This window comes from Zootoca vivipara, chromosome 6 (genome assembly GCF_965207765.1).
Source record: "Zootoca vivipara chromosome 6, rZooViv2.hap1.1, whole genome shotgun sequence".
Taxonomy (NCBI): domain Eukaryota; kingdom Metazoa; phylum Chordata; class Lepidosauria; order Squamata; family Lacertidae; genus Zootoca; species Zootoca vivipara.
The window spans coordinates 48,570,343-48,592,211 of NC_142589.1; the positions used below are offsets into that span (position 1 = coordinate 48,570,343).

The 21,869-nt window shown below is 42.6% G+C and overlaps 1 protein-coding gene across 1 annotated transcript in view; it reads right to left on the minus strand.

Annotated features, from left to right (window-relative positions):
* The window catches only part of BBS2 (Bardet-Biedl syndrome 2), a 21,276-nt gene extending 6,230 nt beyond the window's left edge, over positions 1–15,046 (minus strand). The window contains exons 1-12 of the mRNA XM_035117207.3: positions 14,560–15,046; positions 12,680–12,907; positions 11,544–11,669; positions 10,538–10,600; positions 9,633–9,710; positions 8,006–8,110; positions 7,300–7,386; positions 6,488–6,623; positions 5,415–5,554; positions 3,970–4,117; positions 2,726–2,897; positions 1,036–1,165 (exon numbers count right to left, since the gene is read on the minus strand). Coding sequence (XP_034973098.1) covers positions 1,036–1,165; positions 2,726–2,897; positions 3,970–4,117; positions 5,415–5,554; positions 6,488–6,623; positions 7,300–7,386; positions 8,006–8,110; positions 9,633–9,710; positions 10,538–10,600; positions 11,544–11,669; positions 12,680–12,907; positions 14,560–14,676 — 1,530 coding nt within the window. The 5' untranslated portion in view covers positions 14,677–15,046. The remainder of the gene's footprint in view (positions 1–1,035; positions 1,166–2,725; positions 2,898–3,969; positions 4,118–5,414; positions 5,555–6,487; positions 6,624–7,299; positions 7,387–8,005; positions 8,111–9,632; positions 9,711–10,537; positions 10,601–11,543; positions 11,670–12,679; positions 12,908–14,559) is intronic.
* Between the last annotated feature and the right edge of the window lie 6,823 nt (positions 15,047–21,869).

Here is a 21,869-nt window from a genome sequence, read left to right on the forward strand (position 1 = left end):
TTGCTTTGTATTCCTGCTCCCAAAAGCTGCACCTGGTCACCCTGATACATCTCCAACCAGGTTTGCGTTACAAGGTGTGCACCTGACCTACACCAGTGTCCTGGGCACTCCCGTCTCTCTTTTAAATTATCCTCAATGGGCAAGAGTGCTGCTATCTGCTGCCACCCCTTTTTGCCTCTTTTATAAAAAAGGCTATGACCTCTCCTCAAGCAGGAGAAAGATAAACGGTAGAGCAGGAATGCCCTTGCCCAGAATGAAATCTTCCATTTGGTCCAGTGAAGGAGACTTCCCCATTCTCCCAATGTTTTCTCTTCCCCTGCAGCAAAGTATCAGCATCTACCAATCAGGTCCTTTTCCAGTACCACAAAGCAGGAGGCAAAATTAACAGGAAGACATTTAAAGAACCAGAGAAACAGTTACATTCATAACATTTGAATATCGCACTGAGTGAACAGATATGAACATATGAAGCTGCCTAACACTACTGGACTATTGTCTACTTGAGCTCGGTACTGTATCTTTTCCAGCCCTGCTACCCAAGAACTAAATGTAGCTTGAGATGCCAGGAACACCACATTCACACCATGCATTTAAAGCGCTATGATACCACATCAAACCAAAGAATTCTGGAAGCTGTAAGGGTGCTGAGAATTGTTAAAATAATCCTTTTTCCTCTCACAGAGCTAAAATTCTCAGAGTTCAACTGGGAATTGTAGCTCTGTGATGAGAACAGGGATCTAAATAAGATATTTATTCTTAAAAAAATAATAACCTAGCCTTGGATTGGAACTGATTTTATGTATGTGCTGTTGTTGTTTGAAAGTGTTCTAATATTTATAATTCTTTTTTAAACTGACTATATATGCAACTGTTTTAACTTTCCACATATGAAACTATATATATATATATATATGTATGTTATTGTAAATCACTTTGGGATGCTTGATGGGAAGTGATTCATAAAAGAAGTAAAATAATTAATACACATTTAAAGTTATAACTACATCGAGGTTGGAAAAAGAATTAAAGACTTACTGTTTGCACCCTCTCACTGATTGTGAATCGTACAAAGCTTAAAGGACCAGGAGCAGAGTCTGGACTACTCAGAATATACATTGAGAAGCGAGGGAGTTGCCTTGACAGCTCAAAGACATGGAATTGCATGCTGGAAAGACACCAAACAGAACAATCAAGAGGACGCAACTGGTATAACATGGTTTCTAGCATAAAAAGGCACCTAAATAATTCATGATCCCTGCTACAGAATTCTCCAAAGCCCCAGTCCCTACACTGGCTAACATCACAAAAAGTTGACCTGGAAATGAAAGCAACGAGCTCCAGCTTATTTTTCTTTTATTCTAAGTTATACAGCAGCAACTTGGCTTATATTACCCTCGGGTAACGTAAACTTCGGGTTGCGAACGCGACAAACCCGGAAGTGTTTCACCGCGAGCACATGCGCAGAAGCCCTCTACCGCGCCGCACACATGCACAGAAGCATCCAGAACAGATCCCATCCACAACCGGAGGTACCAATGTATTCATTTTCATGCTAGTATCCACTTTCATGTTAGTCTCCACAACAGTTTGCCCAATCATGCACTCTACAACAGAAGTATACAGAACTACTTAACAAAGCTGACCAGGGAGAATACAGAGTAATGATTTAATAGAAACTATTGCTAAAGTCTCTAATGTCCATCGAAGTCCTGGAAACCTGAGCTTCTGGTTTTGTTTTGTTTTTAAAGAGCAAGTTTCTAGACCTCAATGATACACAGATATATTTTAAGGGGTGATGGGAGTATGTGCTCAAGATTCTGAGGCAAGCAGGGGCTCCTATTGGTCAAAGAGAGAAATTTGTTTTGCTCTTTGCAACTCATTATCTCTTCCTTTTCCCCATGTGCCCCCAAACCGATCCCAACTTCTATAATCCTTACTGCTTCCTAATGTGTCATCATGTCCATTTGCTCCCTGTACTGCCACACCCAGGCAATGCAAAGCAGCAGCAGAACAGAGTGCTTTATTCCTCACAGATCTGACCTCTGTATCAAAGAAGGTAGGATTAAAGCCAATTTCCGTCAGTGTTAAAGATGCTGATATGTCAGTATCTCATATGAGATTGTTATGGTAGAGCATCCAAATGAGGGGGGGAGGGGTGCTGCAATTTATTGATGCACACATTATTTCCAAAACTTGTCATTTGGATTTGTACCAAATTTAGAATATTTTGGAAAAGACAAGGCAGACCAAGGGGCAAGGGAGAGATATGACACGAGGATGTTCAGGAGAGAAGCCTTCTAAGACTACTGTAGGCCATGACCAAAGCTTCCTTTGAATCCTAATTGTCAAACAAATAGATTCCACAAGATCATGAGCATGACTTTGCAGCAGGGGGAAGGGTTGCTTTGATTTCTTTCAACACCAAAAGAATGAACAGATCCAATATACATAATCCAGTTCTGTACTGATACAGGTATTTATTTAAAACCTCCTCCTGTAAAATATGCAGATAAACTGAAAATGCTGAAGCTGGTATTTGTGGGCTCACAGGACTAAGCAAAGACTATTAACCCACATGATTTAGACTGCACTGTTCCCCAAGCAGAGAGCACAAGTGAAGATGCACTCCATCCAAGTGATAGTGAACAGGCAGGTCAAGGAAATGTGTCAAACACACAGCTTAGATAAAGCCTCTTTTGTATCTACCTACCAGCATCACCCTTACCTATTCTTGTAGCCGACAAAGGCCTTGATGTTCAGCTCCACTGGAACATCTTTGGGAGGGGTGAGGGGAATTTTAATGCGGCTCGAGAGGTTCTGAAGACTAGGGTGGATCACATGACTCTCACCTTCAAATATTCCTTCAGCAAAGATCAGCACTGCTCGAATGATTGTGTCTTAAAGGGGAGAAAAGACCTGAGCAATTAGTGGCTTTTCTTTGGCATGGCTTTCAAAACTATGCAAGGGGGGAGGAAGGTACTATAATGTAGATTTAATGGTGCACCATATTGTGCCAAACTCTGCTGCATAGTTAAAGACAATGAAAGCAATGCAGAAACTGACAACTATGAAGGAATCCTATAAAAGTACAATAGGAGCCACTGTTATTGGAATCCTTCATAATTACAAATTATTTTCCCTTCTTTCTCCAATACCTTCCAATCTTTGGGCCTGCAATAAATAAATATACTAGTGCTTAGGTGATGAGGGTGTGTACGACCCAGATATTATCAACCTTCATAAAACAGACACCGTATGAACACACACCCCTTCAGGGTGCAATTCACAACATCTAAGATTCATTGAAACTCTCAAGTGAGTACCAGAAAGACAGCAATAGCTATTTATTTAGAATGCTGAGTGATTTTAAACATTCCTCTCCCAAGGCCCAAAGAGCTTCTCTAGGACAGGGCAAACAATTAAAGGGAACCAAGAGAAGCAGGGTCACCTTCTGCCTTTTTAGAGGGCTGCTGTCCAAACATTTGCAGAGAAAAGAAAAAAGCAGGGCTATTCCAAGCCTTATGCCATTTATGTCTTTTGCCTTATGGCATATATGACTTATGCCTTTTATGCCATATATGCCCCTTATGCCGCCTAGTGCTAACCATATATCTTTGCAGCGTGAGATGCCTCCCAAACAATCTTGTTTCTTGCCAAAGAGTCATTCAGTGTAATAATGTTTCAGAACCCTGTATCTTCAAACACAAAAGGATGCTAAAAGCTTAAAATAGTGAGCATTCTTCAGACCAAGTAGCCCAAATATATGTATATTCCATGCATGGATAGCTGAGAAAGCTTAATGGCTGAAAAGCTGCTCTTCCATGTATCATGGAGGCCTCCTGCATGCCAATCTGAGAAATGATCCAAACAAAAGGAAATATGCATCTCAGGACTGGAAAGAGCTGAAACAGGAGCTAGAAAGCATAGGTTAACCTATGGAAATAAGCTTTTGGACTAAGCCTTTCTCACCATTGGATGTGGAAATGCATAATTCAACATGAGCGGATTCACTATCTGAGCCCAGATTGACCGAGAGTGCTGTTTGGAGCTGGGTGTTTGCAGGAATCACACCCCTTTGTCCATCCATCTCATTCACTTGGGTGTTTAGTTCCACTTGCTGTAAAACATGATTCCAAATTCAACCATTTCAAAAACTGGATTATTTGCGAGTGTAATTTCAGAAGTGATTAAACAAAACTGGATTAGATGTCTTGAAAAGGCATTGAATTGCAACAGCTTTCTTTAGTATTCACAGAATATTTTAGCTATGCTTCTATTTCTTTTACTGAGGCATATAGCTCTGACATCAGGGCTGGATGGGGATTAAAGCTGCCTTCTGAAGTTCCCCAAAGGAAATGTGAACCCAGGAAATGTAAAGCCAGTCAATACTACCAAAAGTTGCTGCTTCTGATCTGCTGTTCTGCATCAACAACCCTTGTTTAGATGGCCAGAAATTCCACATTTCTTTTTGGTGTTGGTATACTGGTCAATTGACCACCTGTTTATCTGACTGCAGACAAATATTCCATGAAGTCACAAATTCCATGAAGTCACCCCCAACTCTCCATTGGGAGAGAGCACTCCTATTCTGCAACTGTCAGCAGAGAGCTTCTCCTGTCATCTCCTCTCCCCATTAAGCCATACAAACCAACTTCTTCTTCTGACCTGACTATATCTCTGAATAGAGACAAGACCAAAGAAAAGTTCAGGAGAAAGAAAGGACTACTATCATAGAGTTCACTGCATTTGAAGTGGAGAGGAAGGGCCTCCATGTGACCTGTAATAATGCTCTGTAATATTTATGGGAGCCACTGAGCAATGCCATTTTCTAGAAGATGCAATCATCAGATTATTTTTTTTAACTTTCTAAGAAAATAGTGCTAACATTCTATTATTTGACAACAGCCCTGTTCACATGTAGTGGTAAGCTACAGTTAAAAACAAACAATAGGTTACCCAGAACAACATGTACTGCTCAAATTGTGCCCATCCTGCTCCACTTTGTGGGGAGGAAACAAACCACAGCACTGACTTAACGTTATGTGCAAATGAGGGTTTGTGATTATTTGTTTCTGTCCACACATATGACCATGTGTTACTTTGCATTGAAATGCTAAGTCAAGTTTAAACTGCTTATAAACCCGTTTAGCACTGGACTTGGGAGGTCTTAATTCACCTCCCTGATCAGTTAAATTTATTCAGTTGTTCTCGACGTTTTATCACTCATTCTCCATTCCCTCGCTACAAAACGGGAAGAACATCTAAATAAAGGCAGAGTCGTCTCTAATGTTGGAATAGATGATTAGTTGGTTCTCTTTTAAGTCTTAAGTTGTATCCAACTGCTTGTGCTAAAGACATTCAGGTTTTACTCTGACTGAGATCAGAATCAGACTCTCCCACTCACTCAGTAATACCTTTGTGTTTTCTTCATAATTTCGTAACTCAAGCAGGAGATTTTGTTTCTTTTGACTAAGCTCTCGAATCAGGTCCTGGTCCACACTGGTGTCCATCACTTTCCCTTTCATCTCTTGACTAGCTGGGAGGTAGCCTCGCACTGCACAAAAGCAAAGCAAAAATATTTGCCGGGCCACCTAGAGGGGCTCTTGACAGAGAAAAGTTGTCACTACACAATAACAACTCATTAGAAAAAGAGGAAAACTAAAACAACTCCTTTTGAAGCACAGACTTCATGGAAAACAATGTATCAGTCCAAAGAACATCATCATAAAGCAAACCCCTTTTCCAAAAAGGTAGCAGGCTGCAGACTTCATTTCCAACCCATTATCTTCCTGCCCACTGCCACAATCACTCTGCAGTATGACAAGTCCTAGTCCAAGGCCTCCCTCCCACACATGCAGAAAGTGAGAGACTCCAGTTAAAGAGCAGAATCAAAGTAAATGACATACTTTGGTCATTTACATGCATGGTATCTCCGAGTATCTTATGTAAAATGTTTGCCTGCATAAACACAACTAGACTGTTAGCTGAATTTAGGTCCCAGAGGAACCAATGGGGAAAGTTAATGATGAGTTAATCCAGGCATCCCCAAACTGTGGCCCTCCAGATGTTTTGCCCTACAACTCCCATGATCCCTAGTTAACAGGACGAGTGGTCGGGGAAGATGGGAATTGTAGTCCAAAACATCTGGAGGGCCACAGTTTGGGGATGCCTAAGTTAATCTGTCCCATTGATTTCAATGGGAGCTAAGTGCAAGTGCATCCAACTTTTTTGGGGGGGTTCTCAACATGCTAAAGCATACAACTTGCAGCTCCGCTGCATGCTGCAAGATCCAGTGTAAATTCTATCCAATTTCATCCCAAGTCCTCTGTATTCCCTAAGACTAAGAAAGCCGGTTTTGGCAGGCTAGACAACATATCTGGTTGCTCTGGGAGCAACAAAACATTTCTAATTTAATACAAACAGTCACACAGTTCAACTCATATTAGACAAAAGGCCTTAAACCTGCATAGGGGATTGATGCTCTTACCTTCACCATCAACAGAACAGCAGATTAACTGTGTATTGCCATCCTTTCGATAATCACCCTGCACAATTCCTGCAATTGAGGAAGCAAAATTATCCTTGAAGATGACCTCTCCAGTTCTGTCACTACGTGCATCAACCTGTAACACAAAGCATTCCCCAAGTCAGCATTAATAGAAAATGAGGGGGTGAATTAACCATGTTAATTCTATCCAGAAGTAAGTCCTACCAGGTATAAATGAGGCTTACTTCCAGGGAGATGCTCATAAGGCTTAGGACTGGAGCCAAAACCCTTAATATCAAGGCTGCATGACTGCCACAAAACATTGCCTGTAACAAAGAGCCTGAGAATCCCAAGTTTTAATGTATTTTTTAAAAACCTCTCATTCACATTGTTATAGAGGAAAGGGTTTTTTTTAATGGGAAATTTCTATTTAAAACTACATGTTTTACAGGGTTTCTAGGTGTACTAAATTTCGATCAGTTCACATGAAAACCACTCCCAAGGGTCATTTGCCCTTCTGCATATCTATTTCAACAACTTTCCTTTTCATAATTTTTAACAAAAAATAGTCACTTTTTTGTAGGGGGGAAGCAGCCAAAAGAAAAAAATCCCTTTAAAAATTCTATGAAGATTTGCCTACTACATATTCTAACTGCAGGAGATGATTTATCTAGCTGCAAAATTCCAAAGAATGCCAGCAGTATCTTGTAGTGGTCTCTGGATAAGGCCTGGTGACATCTAGCTGGAAGGAAGTATCACACTCATAAAAGGGAGGGAGAATTGCATAAATGATAACTGTTGCATAAGCTCACCTTCCCACTGGACCAGCCAGTGATCAGCTCACACACGCCGTCAGAGTTGATATCGTATGCATGTATACTCATTGCCTGATTTTTAGACTGGAGGGAGGGGAAAATAAAACTGTAAGTCGGGCAATTTCCTGAAACTAACTTTAAGCTGTTCACACAACTAATGGTGGGGAGATGCTAATGTAGCATAGCAGCCAAGGCCAAGAGAAATCCCAGGTTCAAATTTCACCAACTACCACAAGCTCACTGGGTAGCTCCAGACAAGCAGCACACATGCACTCTCCTCCCCAACAACCAGACAGAGTGCTACTAACCTGCTCTTGAACATTCAGAAAGGACTATACAAATCCACTGATAAATTATACAGCACTTTTTAAGTGTTCAAGTGCTCCATATGCATCATTTCAGTCATCCCCGCTGCAACCCTGTGGGGTAGGTCAGAACTGCTGTCGTTACACTAACAGATATGCAAAGCTAAACTATTAATGTGTACAAGTTAGATGGTTTGTTTATTTACTTACTTCACAAGATTCATATACCACTTGATTGTAATAAAAATGTTATAATCCAACATAACATTTTCATGATGAACTTGACAAGCAGACCTCAATAGCATTCATTCAGAGCAACTGGATGCCCCTAAATGCCCCCCCCACACACACACACTTCTGACTTTACCCCTTCTTGTTTTCAGTTTGATCATACTAACTTTAATTCTCCAGTAGCGGGATGTCCGATTATAAATGCCAACTGTTCCATTAGAAAGGGCATAGCCAAAATGACTGCTGCACATCGGGGTTAGCGCAGTAACAGTCTGGAAAAGGAAGGGAACAGTTTAGCAACACCTGCTCCAGCAAAACAGTAAATAGTTGGAAAAGCCAAGCCACTTCTATCAAGCAGATACCCTTCAGCTAAATTTGTTGGATATTGGCGCTATTCACATTCATTAACTATACTGTTTTGACAAGCCTATCACAGAAAGATTCAGTTTACAAATGCCAACAGTACATTCAAAATGCATTCTGCTATGGCTAATTCTTCCAGGGGTGGGCAACCTTTTCTCTTCCTGTCAAGAGCCACAGGCCCTCAGAGGTAGGAAAATATACTGAGTCAAACCCCTGGGTCCACCTAGCTCAGCATTGTCTACACCAGGCATCCCCAAACTTCGGCCCTCCAGATGTTTTGGACTACGATTCCCATCTTCCCCGACCACTGGTCTTGTTAGCTAGGGATCATGGGAATTGTAGGCCAAAACATCTGGAGGGCTGCAGTTTGGGGATGCCTGGTCTACACTGACTGACAGAAGCTCTGCAGGATTTCAGGCAGGGAACATTCCCATCCTTACCTGGAGATGCCAGGAATCAAACCTGGGACCTTCTATTTGCAAAGCAGTTGCTCTACCACAGATCCACAGCCTCTCCCCATGTAATCTGTTGGGGGCCACATGCCAACTGTATGCAGGGCCCAAGCCAAAAGTGGACAGGAACATTCCGTTCCTCACCCGCTCTCCCCTCCTCCTCCCTTTCTCTCAATCTTCCCTCCATCTTTCTCCCTGCCTAGTTGGCTGCTGGGGAAGAGACAGACTGCTCTTGCCATAAGTCTGATGGCGTGCAGCTCTTGAAACTAGACCAGGGCTTGCAAGTGGCCCACCCCTTTTGTACTCTGCTGAGTTTGTTGTTGGTTTTTTCAATCCCCATTTTAAATTGTCCAAAAGCAATTGTATCAGAATCCTCTGATTCAGACTCCAAGGTGAGGGCCAACCCACTTGGGCTGCTTCTGAAAGAAAAGGCATATTGAATAAGGATCAGCTGCCAGTGGTTCCTGGGTCAAATCCAGCCCCTCGCTCCATCCTGATTACCAACTGAGATGCAAGGACAAGATTGTACCAAGGACAAGATTGTACCAAGCCACTTTGTAGTGCAATGTCTTCCTAGGATGAAAACTACATATCTAAACTCTCAAAGTAATACCTGCTCAGATCAGGCAAGTTTCCCACTTTGGTTCCCTCTCCCAAGGCTGGTAACAATCGAAGTAATGATGGGAATTTCCACCACAAATCCCTTATTACTTTCCTCAAATAAGACCTCAGGCAAAGCAACTACCTGAAGGAGCTAGCATCAAAGGAGCCTGTTGAGGCAGGAATGATTACCATGGAATAAATAAATAATACAGTATAAGAAATCATGAAACACTTCTCATCTGTTTGAAGAAACTGTTCTAGAGAGTCAAAAATTGTGTGGCCATCTTGTAGTACCACATGCACATATTTCTCTTATCTTCCTATTCATATTAAATCCTTTGGCACATTTTTTTTCCAATTTACTATTTCCCTTTACCTCAGTCTCTGACATTTCTGCCACAATCTCATCTTCTTTAAAAACCCTAATGTCAAAATCCTCAGATCCAACGAGCAGCTAAACAAAAAAAGAACAACAAACATTAATACATGGTATCACATGCCCACAAGAACCAGTCTCCCTGGCAAACCAACCCAGTCTTAGAAACCCAAGTCCAGAAATCTGAGCCCACTTTCTCTGCAACTTTAAGAGCCTGTGTGTGCTACTTCATTTTACTCACATTTTTACTCATATTTTACTCAAAAGGACTGTCTACTCACAGGGCTAATGTAATATGTGAGCTGGTATCTTCTCTAGATCATAGCTTCAGCAACTTCTTAAAACACTTAGGCTCTGAAATATATCCCTGATCTTGGTTGCAGCAACTTCTGGAAGTGGTCAGCTCAACATGAGGTTCATTGCATCCATGAATGAAAGTGCAGTGCAAAGTAACTCATGACCAGACCCTAAGGTATTTAGGGAACCAATTTCTGGACAGAGTTCTTCACTGACCCTGAACCTTAAGTATTACAACCAATTATTAAAATACATGTCAGATCAGGAATGTCAGTTCTAACTACCAAACTGCACAGCACAGGAATAAGTATAACTTAGTGCATGAAAAATGTGGCTTTAGATTACAAGGATACACTCCCTTTGCCTAAGGAGAGATCAGTGGGGTGCTCTGCCCTCACACGCATGGCTCTTCCAGCAAGTCTGCTTGCATTCCTGCCCTGGGAAGGGGATAGGGCTGGGAAAGTTGTTGAGACATACAGTTCAAGACATTTCCACTGGGGCGCCTCAGCAGGTCACATAAAGCAAGGGCCATAGATGCAAAATCTGCTACTTCAAGAAAAAGATATAAGCAAGTATCTGCAAAACACACACACACACACACCACTTACCTCTTTCTTTCCATCACCATCGAAGTCACACAATGCCAGTGATCGGACATTGTCACCAGTGACCTACAATCAAAAATTGTAAAATAGCAGTGTCTCTACTTACTTAGCCTCACACTAATTCTTGTATTAACAGCACATTTTAAATGCTGCTAGCTAGTATCTTGGACTGAGTAAGGGTTGAACATCCAGCAACAGTGTCTCTGCCCAGTGACTTCTTGTACAAGTATAGGGAAAGTCTTCCTCCCCAAAAGGGCTATAGGCAGAGCTTCCCTTTATTATACACAGCTACACACTCCAAGATACAGACAAAAGAGGTATTTTATCTCCACAAACCCTTTCTTTTTTCCGCTCTCTCTCTCTCTCTCTCTCACACACACACACACATTAACAGCCACAGAGACTCTGTGAAGGTTCCCCTCTTCAACATTTCAGCCAGCTAATTTTCATGAGCACGAAAATGCATGGTGAAGTTTCCAGAAGTCTCTAGTAGCTATTCTTGGAAGGAGGTGGAGAGAGTATAAAGAGCCCACTGTCAGTGTCTCTTCTACTTTATGGGTAAGCAAACTAAGGCCCGGGGGCCAGATCCAGCCCAATCACCTTCTAAATCCGGCCCATGGATGGTCCGGGAATCAGCGTGTTTTTACATGAGTAGAATGTGTCCTTTTATTTAAAATGAAAAAGTTTGCTGACCCCTGCTCTACATGGCCAGGTGAAAGTAGCTAAGATGCATAATAAGGGAGAGTGGGCCACTTGGGGGGAAAGGCTGGTGAAAAGCCCCAATGGGCTGGAAAAGCAGCCGCTAATGGAAAGGAGCTGCCATCTCCGTTCACAGATTCTCTTATTGACTGGGCTGAGATGGACTAAGGCCAGTCCCCCTCAAAGAGGCCTTCGGTTCCACCAGAGGCGGTTTTAGGGTAGTGTGAGTGGTTTGGCCACACTGGATGCTGTGCTGCATTAAGTGAAATATAAATATTGTCCAATATCAAAAACATAAAACTGCCCTCACCGTCCAGAAAAGGTCTTTTCCTTCATGATTAAAGCCTTGCAACGAACAGTTCCCACCAATAATAGCAAGAGGTGAGGAAATATCTCCTAAAGTTCCAAGCACTATTGTGTTTGCTCCATCAGGTACCTTCAAAGAAAAAAATATAGAAATATAGTAACTCTGCCCCCTCTGCAGACAATGCACAGAGAAGCATATTATGTAAACAAGAATGTTCAGAACCAGGCAATTTCAGGTTTCAAAACTAAACAGTAAAATCTATGTTATATTAAACTATACATGGTAAAAGGGGATTTTTTAGGTACCACAGCCTATGTCATGCCCATGTTCTTGGGCTTAAACTCTCTGACTCCAGAGGGCCAGCACAGCAATCCCAATTAAACTGTGTTTCAGAGGATTCCTGGGATTCCTTTGAAGTTTTTAGAGGGTTCCTAAGACAGACCATCAGTAAAAGCAGACATGCTTCCCTGAAAACCTTATGCCCATAATGGCTAATATTATTCTTCAATGTACAACTACAGGGAGTGTGCTGAATGTGTTGGGTGTGTGCTCAGTTCACACAGAGCAGCAGTGAGGCCCAAAAGGCCTGACTAGTGTTTTATTTGAATGTATGCCTTAGATCAATGGTAGGGGGACATTTCTGGAGACCACATAGTAGTGGTGGGCAGAGCAAAAGGCAAGAAGCAGGCAGAGGAAGAGGTACAACTCTTTCCTTTGTACTGTAGGCAACATCCCAGCCACACAAGAGGCTTCTACACACACCTTCCTCCATCCAGGCAAGCAAGAGGCATTGTAAAGGTTCAATAACACATTCCAGCCAAAAATACTCAAAGACGAAGCTCAGGACTGGTTAAGAGTGTGACCTTGAGAGAGTCTTGAGGGCTGGAGGGTCACAACTGACCCCTGGGCCTGAAATTCCTTACTCCTGCTTTAAACAATGTCCCTACAGTCTGTGCAACAAGTTGGAGTTTCTCAGCATACAAGTCAATGTGCAAAGTGTAGCCCAAAGACTGATTAAGTTTGAAAAACACTGGTCCAGTCCCACTGCATTCTATGAATAAATTCAAGTATTCAAACTGCTTAAACACTAAGGGAGGGAGGGCAGGGGGAGAAATGACAAACAAGAGGAATTAACTTACCCCTGCATAAAACAAGTCAGCATTGTTGTGCACATCATATGCCAGCAAACTGGTCCGTGTGCCAATGAGAAGGGAATCACAGCCAAGGTCGGGGTTCAGAGGTCCTGCAGTTAAACAGCTGACTGCCTCATTAATGTTCAGAAGAGAAATATCAGCATCCTGGGCACTGGGCACTAAACGGTTTGCACTAATACGCTGGCCACGTGCATGAGGATTATGAATAAAAACCTGGGGGTGGGGAGACAGAAATTTGAATAGTGTTACTTTTTCATGATGCAAGAAGAGCCCCTCTGGATCAGAACAAAGTCCAACATTCTGTTTTCCCACAAATGCCAAGCAGATACACTAATGGGAAGCCCACATGCTGGGAAATGAGGTAATAGCAATCTCCAGCTGTCACTCCCCAGCAAGTGGCTTTCAGAGACTTACCTGGAAACCACTTACAGACATCATTAGTTAATGGCAAAAATAAGGCTCTCTAAATGTGCTCAGTACCCACACCTTATAGAATCACTTCATTGGTGACAGAAATAACCCCAATAGAAAGTTCCTTCTTCAAAACTGAACTCCCTTCCTAGCATCTCTGGGGTAGGGATAGGGAACACGTGGTCCTCCAGATGCTGTTAAGACTCCATCAGTCTCAAGCAGCATGGTCAATGGTTTGGGATGGAAACTGTAGTTCAGCAATATCTGAAAGATCACAGCCTCTAGCATACATCTCTGTAAATGAATGTACATGAACACCAAGGCATAGTAGTACATAGCCTTAACACATTTGGCAAATTACAGCTGCTAAGGTGCATTTTGAAGTGCTTGGCAATTATGCTTTGGGGATGCATCTTTAACCTAAACAACATAAGATCTCATTGGTTTTTAAATCAGGGCCACACAGGTGATTGCTGAGTAAATAAAAACAGCAGCACCAGGGAGACTTTGACAATACAGTATGTAGCAGTTAAAAAGAGATGGCATTCCTAAGTTATCTATGGGGTGATGTCAAGGCACTGTAGAGTAGTGGTTATACAGTGCTGGTCTAAGACTGCGGAGAAGCAGTTTAAATTGGATTTTGTTCAGAAAGGGTAAACCCAAAATAATTTGAGGGTTGCGGGGGTGGGGGAATGACACAGATGTTTTGGGAAGGAACATAATTCAGTGGTAACACATCTATCTGACTTGCATGCAGAAAAGCCCAGATTCAACCCCAGGCATCTATAGGTAGGGAAAGGAACACTTTTGCCCGAAACCAAGAGTGACTGCCACTCAGCAGAGACAAGACTGAGTTAGATGGACACAAAAGGTCTGACTCACATAAGACTGCGTCCCACGTTTCTTTGTGGAAACTATAAAATAAATATAGAGAGGTATGCTTAAGGAGCACCGATCCCTTAATAAACACTTGCCTGAAGCCCAGGGACTCTAAATTCCATGACCTTAAAGCTACCCCACACTTGAAAACGGATAAGCCAGCCCTGCTGCATTTGGGACTCTCTTGCTCATCCTGCTGAGTGAGGCTCGTGACTTCTGCCTCTGGCCCAAGTCCTGCCCATGGCCACCTCACAGGGTTGTTGCAAGAGGAAAATGGAAGGGAGGAATAAGGGGTTAGAACCACCACCACCCCGCACGCTGCCTTGCATTCCTCGAAACGGCACACACAGGATGCACCATATATCACGTACACACTTTGCATTTTCTTCTGTGAAACAGACGTAAGGCGGGGGGGGGGCGTTTTTTGCAAAATATGCGCCCACTTCACAGGCTTTCCAAAGGAAAGGGGCCATCCGAAACGGAGGAGCAGGCAGAGGAGCCTCGGCCGGGGGAAGTTAAGCCCCGCAGCCCGCACCACCCACCAGGCGGGGCGGGGGCGCCGGTCCTCGCGTTACCTTGCCGGCCTGCGTGGCCGCCGTCAGACATGGGTGGGTGCCGTCGTACTTGCCCACCGCCACCATGCGCGGCAGGATCTTGTGGTTCAGCTTGAGCGTGAAGACGGGCACCAGCATGGCGGCAGCGAAGGCAGCCCGAGCCGACCCAGATATAGAAGAGGGACCGCCGCTAACGCCGCCGCTGACAGGCCCGGTCGCGCTTGGCCGTAGCGTCACGACGTCGACGTGGCGGCCATTTTGGGCTGTTGCTATGGAGACGGCGGCCGCGAGCGAGAAAGGTGTGGGCGAGGCCCAGCTTGCTCGTGGGTGGGGAGGGGGCGCGCCTGGGCAGAAGGGCGAGGAGGTGGGGCTCCTCCTGCCGAGATCACAAAACCCGTATACCGGTACTAATCCATGGCGTCATCGCATGTGGAATACCGTTTGCGGCCTCGAAAAGGATATTGTTCACAAGTGACGCTGGCACAAAACCCCACACATACACTAAATAGAAAAATAGATACAGGTAGGTATCCGTGTTGGTCTGATGCAGTCAAAACAAAATTAAAAAAATCCTTCCAGTAGCACCTTGGAGACCAACTAAGTTTGTCATAGGTATGAGCTTTCGTGTGCATGCACACTTCTTCAGATACGAAGAATAAAGTGGGTTCATAAAAGTCTTTCTCCATCTCTCCTAACAGTAGAGATCCTAGACATCCAATGAGGAGGAAGCCTAGGAAATTCAAGACAGAGGATAAAGTAGTTTTTCACACAGCACATAGTTAAAACTATCGAAATCTCTCCCACAGGCGGAAGTGCAGGCCACCAACTTAGTGGGCTTTGGAAGAGGATTATAGTTTACCCCTCGCAGAATGGCCTTTCTCAGCACCCTGGGAAACTACAGTTCCCAAAATTATTGTGGCATGGTAGTGGCAATGTGCAGGGCCGGATTTAGGTTTGATTAGGCCCTAAGCTACTGAAGTTAATAGGGCCCTTTATATGTCACATTCAACCTTTTCAACAGGCAATCTTCCTCATACTGTCTGCATTTGCTTAACTCAGTACATGCATAAGGTATTATCTTTATTTTTAATAGCGATTTCTCAGGAGACAAACAGGTAGCAACCTGAGTTTCCTCAGACTGGCAATAGCAGGTCTTCCTGTTCCTCTTGTCTGCAACAACTATTGCACTACAGTACTAATAACATCAGTTGTAGCTTCAAGGATTTATTCCACCTGCTCATTCTCCTCCCAGCGTGGTATGCTACCACCTGCCAACAGTGTCTGTCTGCTGTCTACGTAGGAAAAGACACTTCAGATTAAATGGGCATGAATCTGATATGAAAAATGGCACCATCCAAACACCCGTGGGAGAACATTTCAGTCTCCTAGGATACTTCAGCAGCTGAAAGTCAAAGTAACAATACTTCAACAAAAGGACTTTGAAAGGAAACTTATTCCAACAGAACTAACATTAGCAATTTTTCTTCTATTCAGTTCGGACTTAATCAGAACTCTGGGTTTCTTTTCCACGGTGTATTAAATTAATATAGCATAGCTAGAAATATAACTCCCGTTGGGGAATTACTCTTATATACATTTGAAGCCTGCACCGAAATGGCATTGACCTTCTATTGCCCCCTACATATCATATCTCTGGGATTCCCCCCCCCCAATGATGACCATGGGCGCCACTACACCCTCAGACACCCCCTTGACATTCACCAAAATTCCCTGCCCTCCTCAATTGTTTTTAATTGAGGTTTTTTTTCTTAACCTTGGGTAGGGGTTGTTTAATGAGAGTGACGCCTGAGGTTTGTTTCTTTATTGGCTTTTGTGGGTTGTTGCCAACTGTTTTGTCTCTGTTTTATTTGTTTTGGGGTGGGTAGAGTTGTTTTGCCCTTTTACGGTGGGGTTCCTCTGTGCACCACCAGTTTTTCTTTGATGAAATGGGTATTTTGTGGTGCTCACAGTTCCAAATATATCCTCAAGCCCAGAAAGGTTGGTGGGGCTGTCATAACCTTTTCTTTCTAGTTTTTATACACACACAACTTTCTGTATCATGTCCATGTGTCATGTTGAGGGCCACACTCCATGGATGAGAAACGACACCTTCAGGGACAAACAGAAGCCAGAAGTGTGGCAGGCAATTTTTGGCAGGAAACTGCCATAAGACGTGCTTTGGATTGGCATTATTTACCCCATTGCCAAGTAAATAAATAAACTAAAAGTGGCCAGTTTAATCAGGCTTTCATAAAAGCATGAACAGACCTACCCATAGCTCCATAATGTCCATAACCTGTCATTCCACAGGACTCATGAAGTACACACTTCCCCAGGCCAAGTACAATGCAGCAGAATAGCCACATCTCGTATTGCAGCAAAGCCCTTGTAAGCTCTATAAAGTTACAAAAGTGAGGCTACCGTACCTACATTTGTGTGAGCATGACAAGTAAACTGGCACTGAGATTCAATAACATACTGGCAAATTCAGGTTGCACAGTTAAAATGGATTTCACACTCTTGGGCAACAAACCCACTTTCAAATATCAAGCTTTTGTGGTAAGGAAAGGGACATAAGATTGTACTTGAAAAGGTGGTGTAACTTGACCCACCAACATACAAACAAATCAGAACAAATGCTTAATACACAGTAGATACCATATAAATTTCCTGCAAATTCTTACCCAAAACAAAACAGGATGAATTGTCCACTGGTGGGCGTTTCAGGATTCTAGGTGGGCGGTAGGGGGTTCTACGGCACAAGCTGAATCCTTCTTCCATCAAGCACTGGTGGGCGGTGAGGAAATTTTTATCATCAGGAAAGATGCACTAGTGGGCAGTAGGTATAAAAAGGTTGCCTACCCCTGCTGTAGACTCTGTAGCAGTGTGTGGTCAGACAAAGTTGCCCTCCTGACACCACTGTTGGTGCTGCTTACCTAGATGGGGCTGCAATGGGACACTGGCAAGGTCAGAGGCCACACAGTTACACCAGCGAGACCCCCCTCTGCCAATCCAGCGCTGGTGTCAGTGCAACCATGTGACTCCCAACCCCAGCAGCCTGCCACACCCATCTAAGCAGCAGTCATGGTAATGTCAGGAGTTCAGCTCTGTCCCACCACATGCACCAATACTGGTTGCAATCCAGCAACGTTAGCACAGATTAGCAACCTCTGAAATAAATGAAGGGTAGTGCAATTTTTTACAGTTAACTCAGGCAAAGGACTGATAGCCCTCCATACGCTTCAGGGCACCCTGGCAAGATTAAGACACAATATCTTAAACAAGTAATCATATCTTACCTACTTCCGTAGAATGAATTTTACTGATGTTATTCACATTTTTACTAGCATTCTGTTTCCCTTACTAAATAGATTTTCAAACGAAGCTAAAGAACCTATAAAAACAAATAACATATTTTAAAACCACTCAGTCTTGGGGAAAAGCAACTTCAAAGCTGTTTTTACGTACATGCAGCTTTTTGTGATGAACCTATTTGGTCAGTTTTTACAGAACTATTATTTCCCCCCAGATGTCAAGGGATGTGTTGCAACTCCATATGCATATCATATGAAGTAACACTGTTGAATGCTCCTACTGTGCATACTTGATTGAACCTGCCATCCGTCTACTGCAGCATTCATGTTCCATTCTTGCCAATGCCAGATGGTGCAGGGAACAGTTCTGTAAGAGAGCACTGCAGAATGGTTGTATTCTGCAGCATGCCATTTACACAAAAGCAGCACATTCGTAGTGGATCTATATTGCACCGCCCACCCGTCATTCTATCTTATTAGTTGTTCTGTGATGCTTCTGCAGTGTTAATGCATTGTTGCTATCTGAAGCGGTGCTCTTGTAGCCATAGTGCAACAGAAGCAGAAACATTTGTGCTGTGAAAAGTTACAGGGTTTTAGCAGGCAGGCAGTTATGTGCTTATCGCAAATGAAACAATATGACCACCTTGAAATGTTTGAAGGCAGAAATAGAATTGAAAGCATGATCACGCATAACAGCCCCAATAACATCATGGGTACTCATTGGACAGGAGTAGGAGGGTATAATCATAATCAATTATATCAGAGGTTGTCTTTCACATGCCTTCATTGGCACCCCCAGCAGGGGCCTCAGACTCTTAACCTTTCATTATTATTATTTTAAAAAGTAAGTCTCTAGTCTTCCTAGGAAAGAAGTTACAAAGCAAAATGTGCAGGCACCCTTCCAAGCAATCTATGTGACATTAGACAGCCCAGCTGCTCCCACCTATCAATATTTTCAGAAAATGTCAACCTATAGACTTATTTTTCATTTTCCTATATAGTTAACAAATGCTATATTATTACTGTATTTTCCAAAGTTTCATTATCTGCCAACAGAGATCTGCTGCATCCTAAGTTGCTCATCCTGGTGGATTTTTACATAGGTGTACCCCCAAAGCCAATTATTTGTACCATGCCACCAACCATAGCATCACAGAATTGTAGAGCTGGAAGGGACTCTGGGGATCATCTAGTTCTGCAATGCAGGAATATGCAGTTGTCTCTTATGGGGATCAAACCTGCAACCTTGGTGTTATCAAAACCATGCTCTAGCCAATTAATCTATCCAGGCCTCTATGTAGGGCATATTACAGAGTTTAACAGAAAGAGACAGGTGTCTGCCATCAAGAAGCTTACAGTCTGAAAGACAAATCAGACAAGGGGAATGGACATGTGTTATTGCTTTCAGAAGAAAGATTATATCATTATGTCTTCATATATTTAGTAATTAGATATGTTCCTTAGTTTAATTATCAGTAACTTCAACTCTGGTACAGTTTAGAAAAGTGGGTGAGAACAGTACAACCCTGTCAAAGGTTGAAGGCAGTTTTGAACAGAAAGTGTAAATGAATTCTAACATAATTTAAAGTAAAGACCATAAACACAGGGAATAATGTCCCTATGGGAAATGTGATTATCTTGAAAGAAAGTGCAGAAGCAGCCACTGAAGTTCAGTTGTAACTTGGCAACTTCATTTTTGTCGAATTTGAGACTGGGAAACATAAAAATTTGTTGGCCAGGTGATGCAATATTTTATTCATTAGTATGAAATCATTTTTTTAAAAAAAGCAGGAGTTCTGTGACATTTGTCTAACCTGCAAATGAAAAATCATTAGGGTGTTGCCAAAGTTAAGTAAAAAATCCCATGAGCATTGCAACAATCTGCAGGGACTTAATGTCAACCTGCAACTTATGACTGCATAGTAAAGTGTAATATGCTCAGGACCTTGCTTTGGAGGCATTTATTTGTGCATGTCTGTCAACGAATTGACACATATTACAATTATCATGTTAGATTGGTCACAGCTCATTTGCCAGAAAACCTTTCCCCCCAGTTTCTAATAAACATTACCATAAGTTTGACAGTTACTCATGAAACACAAGCTCCTTATATATATGGCCACAGGTGGGGGAAATGATTTATACTTTTAGAGAAAACATTTATTCAACTTACAAATTCTTGAAGTTGCAAAACTGTTACATTATACATGTATTTTGAAACACACTGCAGGGAGGAAGTATTCCAACTTACTGTGGTATATTTCTTGATTGATTTTGTAGGGAAGATCAATCCAGTTAACAAACAAATTGTTCAGTGTTAAATGGAGTTCAAATAATACTAACTAAAAGACAAAATATGTAAAGAAACTTACAAATGTTGCATTGGACACTATGGAATTATCCTGAAGTCAGAGCTGTAACTGTTAAGTGAGGTGTTTGGGCACTAGGCAGTAGGAATCCAATTCTCTCAAATCCAAGAATGCTTTAAGGTCTGAGAAATGGTGGGTGGGTGGGATGGAATCAAAGATTGATTGAACACAACCCTGCAAAGAGTTATCCCTGTTAGATAATGCACCATGTGTCATCCCATTAACTTCAGCACATGTTCTCCACAAGCAGAAAAACTTGTAGCTAGAGCTTTGTTGGGCCAGTCTGCAAACTCTACACCTACAAACTCAGTTAGATCAACTGCTGAGTAAGCATGCATAGGATTCAATTGTTTGTTATTTGGAGAACTGGAAAGACATAACAGTTATAAGCCTAATAAGATGAAGTGGCTTTCAGAAAAAGAAAAAGAAACTCATTCAGAAACAGTTATGAGGGGAGAGCTGTGTTTTGCTTAACACATGACAAGAATAATAAAATCTGTGCAGCATTGTACTGCAAGATTTGAATCAACAGAACCTTCACTGTTCAGAATTTCAATTATATGGTCTCAAAGGAAGTATTCAGAGAGAAGTTGGGGAGATGGGGTGAGCGGAAACAGAATAACAGGTTCAGTTTCAGTCCCCTGGCCTAATTAAGAATATCAGGATGCCAATGTTGACATAAAGGTGGATGGGAATTTTAAAAAATATAAATAATCACAAACTACCTTGATTTTGGCACCTCTTATATCTTTTAATAATGCTGTTTGGTGGTGGTGTTTTGTTGTGGGTAGATGCAAGTTTGGTCTGACAAGCCGTAACTGGGACTTCTCTTCACGTGGTTGAGGGAAGTCTTATGTAACAGAGTGCCTGGGCACAATGCCAGTCCACACATAAAAACATTGGCAAGTGGTTTCTAGAGTCAAGAAACTACTACAGGCTTCTCAGACATCAGCATAGCAAAATGATGAGCCCAAGACGTAGCAACTGGGAGTTCTGTTTTTCAGATTTGAAGCACACAGTGTGAGAGAAATGAAATCTATGGAAATGTGACACTCATAAAATTGTAAAACAGTGCCAAAGCTCACAGAAACAGAAAAATAATTATCTTCCTGAGACTCTGCTACCAATGTACCTCACTCATGTCTCCCACTTGCATGAGGTGGCCTCTTCTCAGATCACAACATTGCTTTTTCATCTCCTTTGCACCCAACACAAGCTCTTTGTCTTTGCCTTTGAAGTAAAGCTGTGTATAAATGACCTCTTGAAAATCTCCATTCTAGGGATAGCTAACCTCCAGTTTGGGGGCCTGATCTGGCTCACCCCCAAAATATTTTTTCTGCCCCTCTCCTGGCAATTTGCATGGTGCTGCGGTTGTCCAAATAAGTTAGCCGTGCTGTTCTTCCCCGTTTGTGGGCAGAGAATCGGTGTGGTGGGTGGGGACCATTTCACTGAACTTCTCTTGGGAGCAGGATAATCTCCAACAGTTTCTCAAGATGGGACTCACCATTAGCAGTGACAAGAGTTTATGGGTTTGGGGATTGCTGGGTTTGTTTGTTTGTTTGTTTACTACAGCAGCAACTTTTTTAGCAGCAGGGCTACCATTTTGCATCCTTTGCAATTCCCCAGATCTAGCACTGTGGGGGGAGAG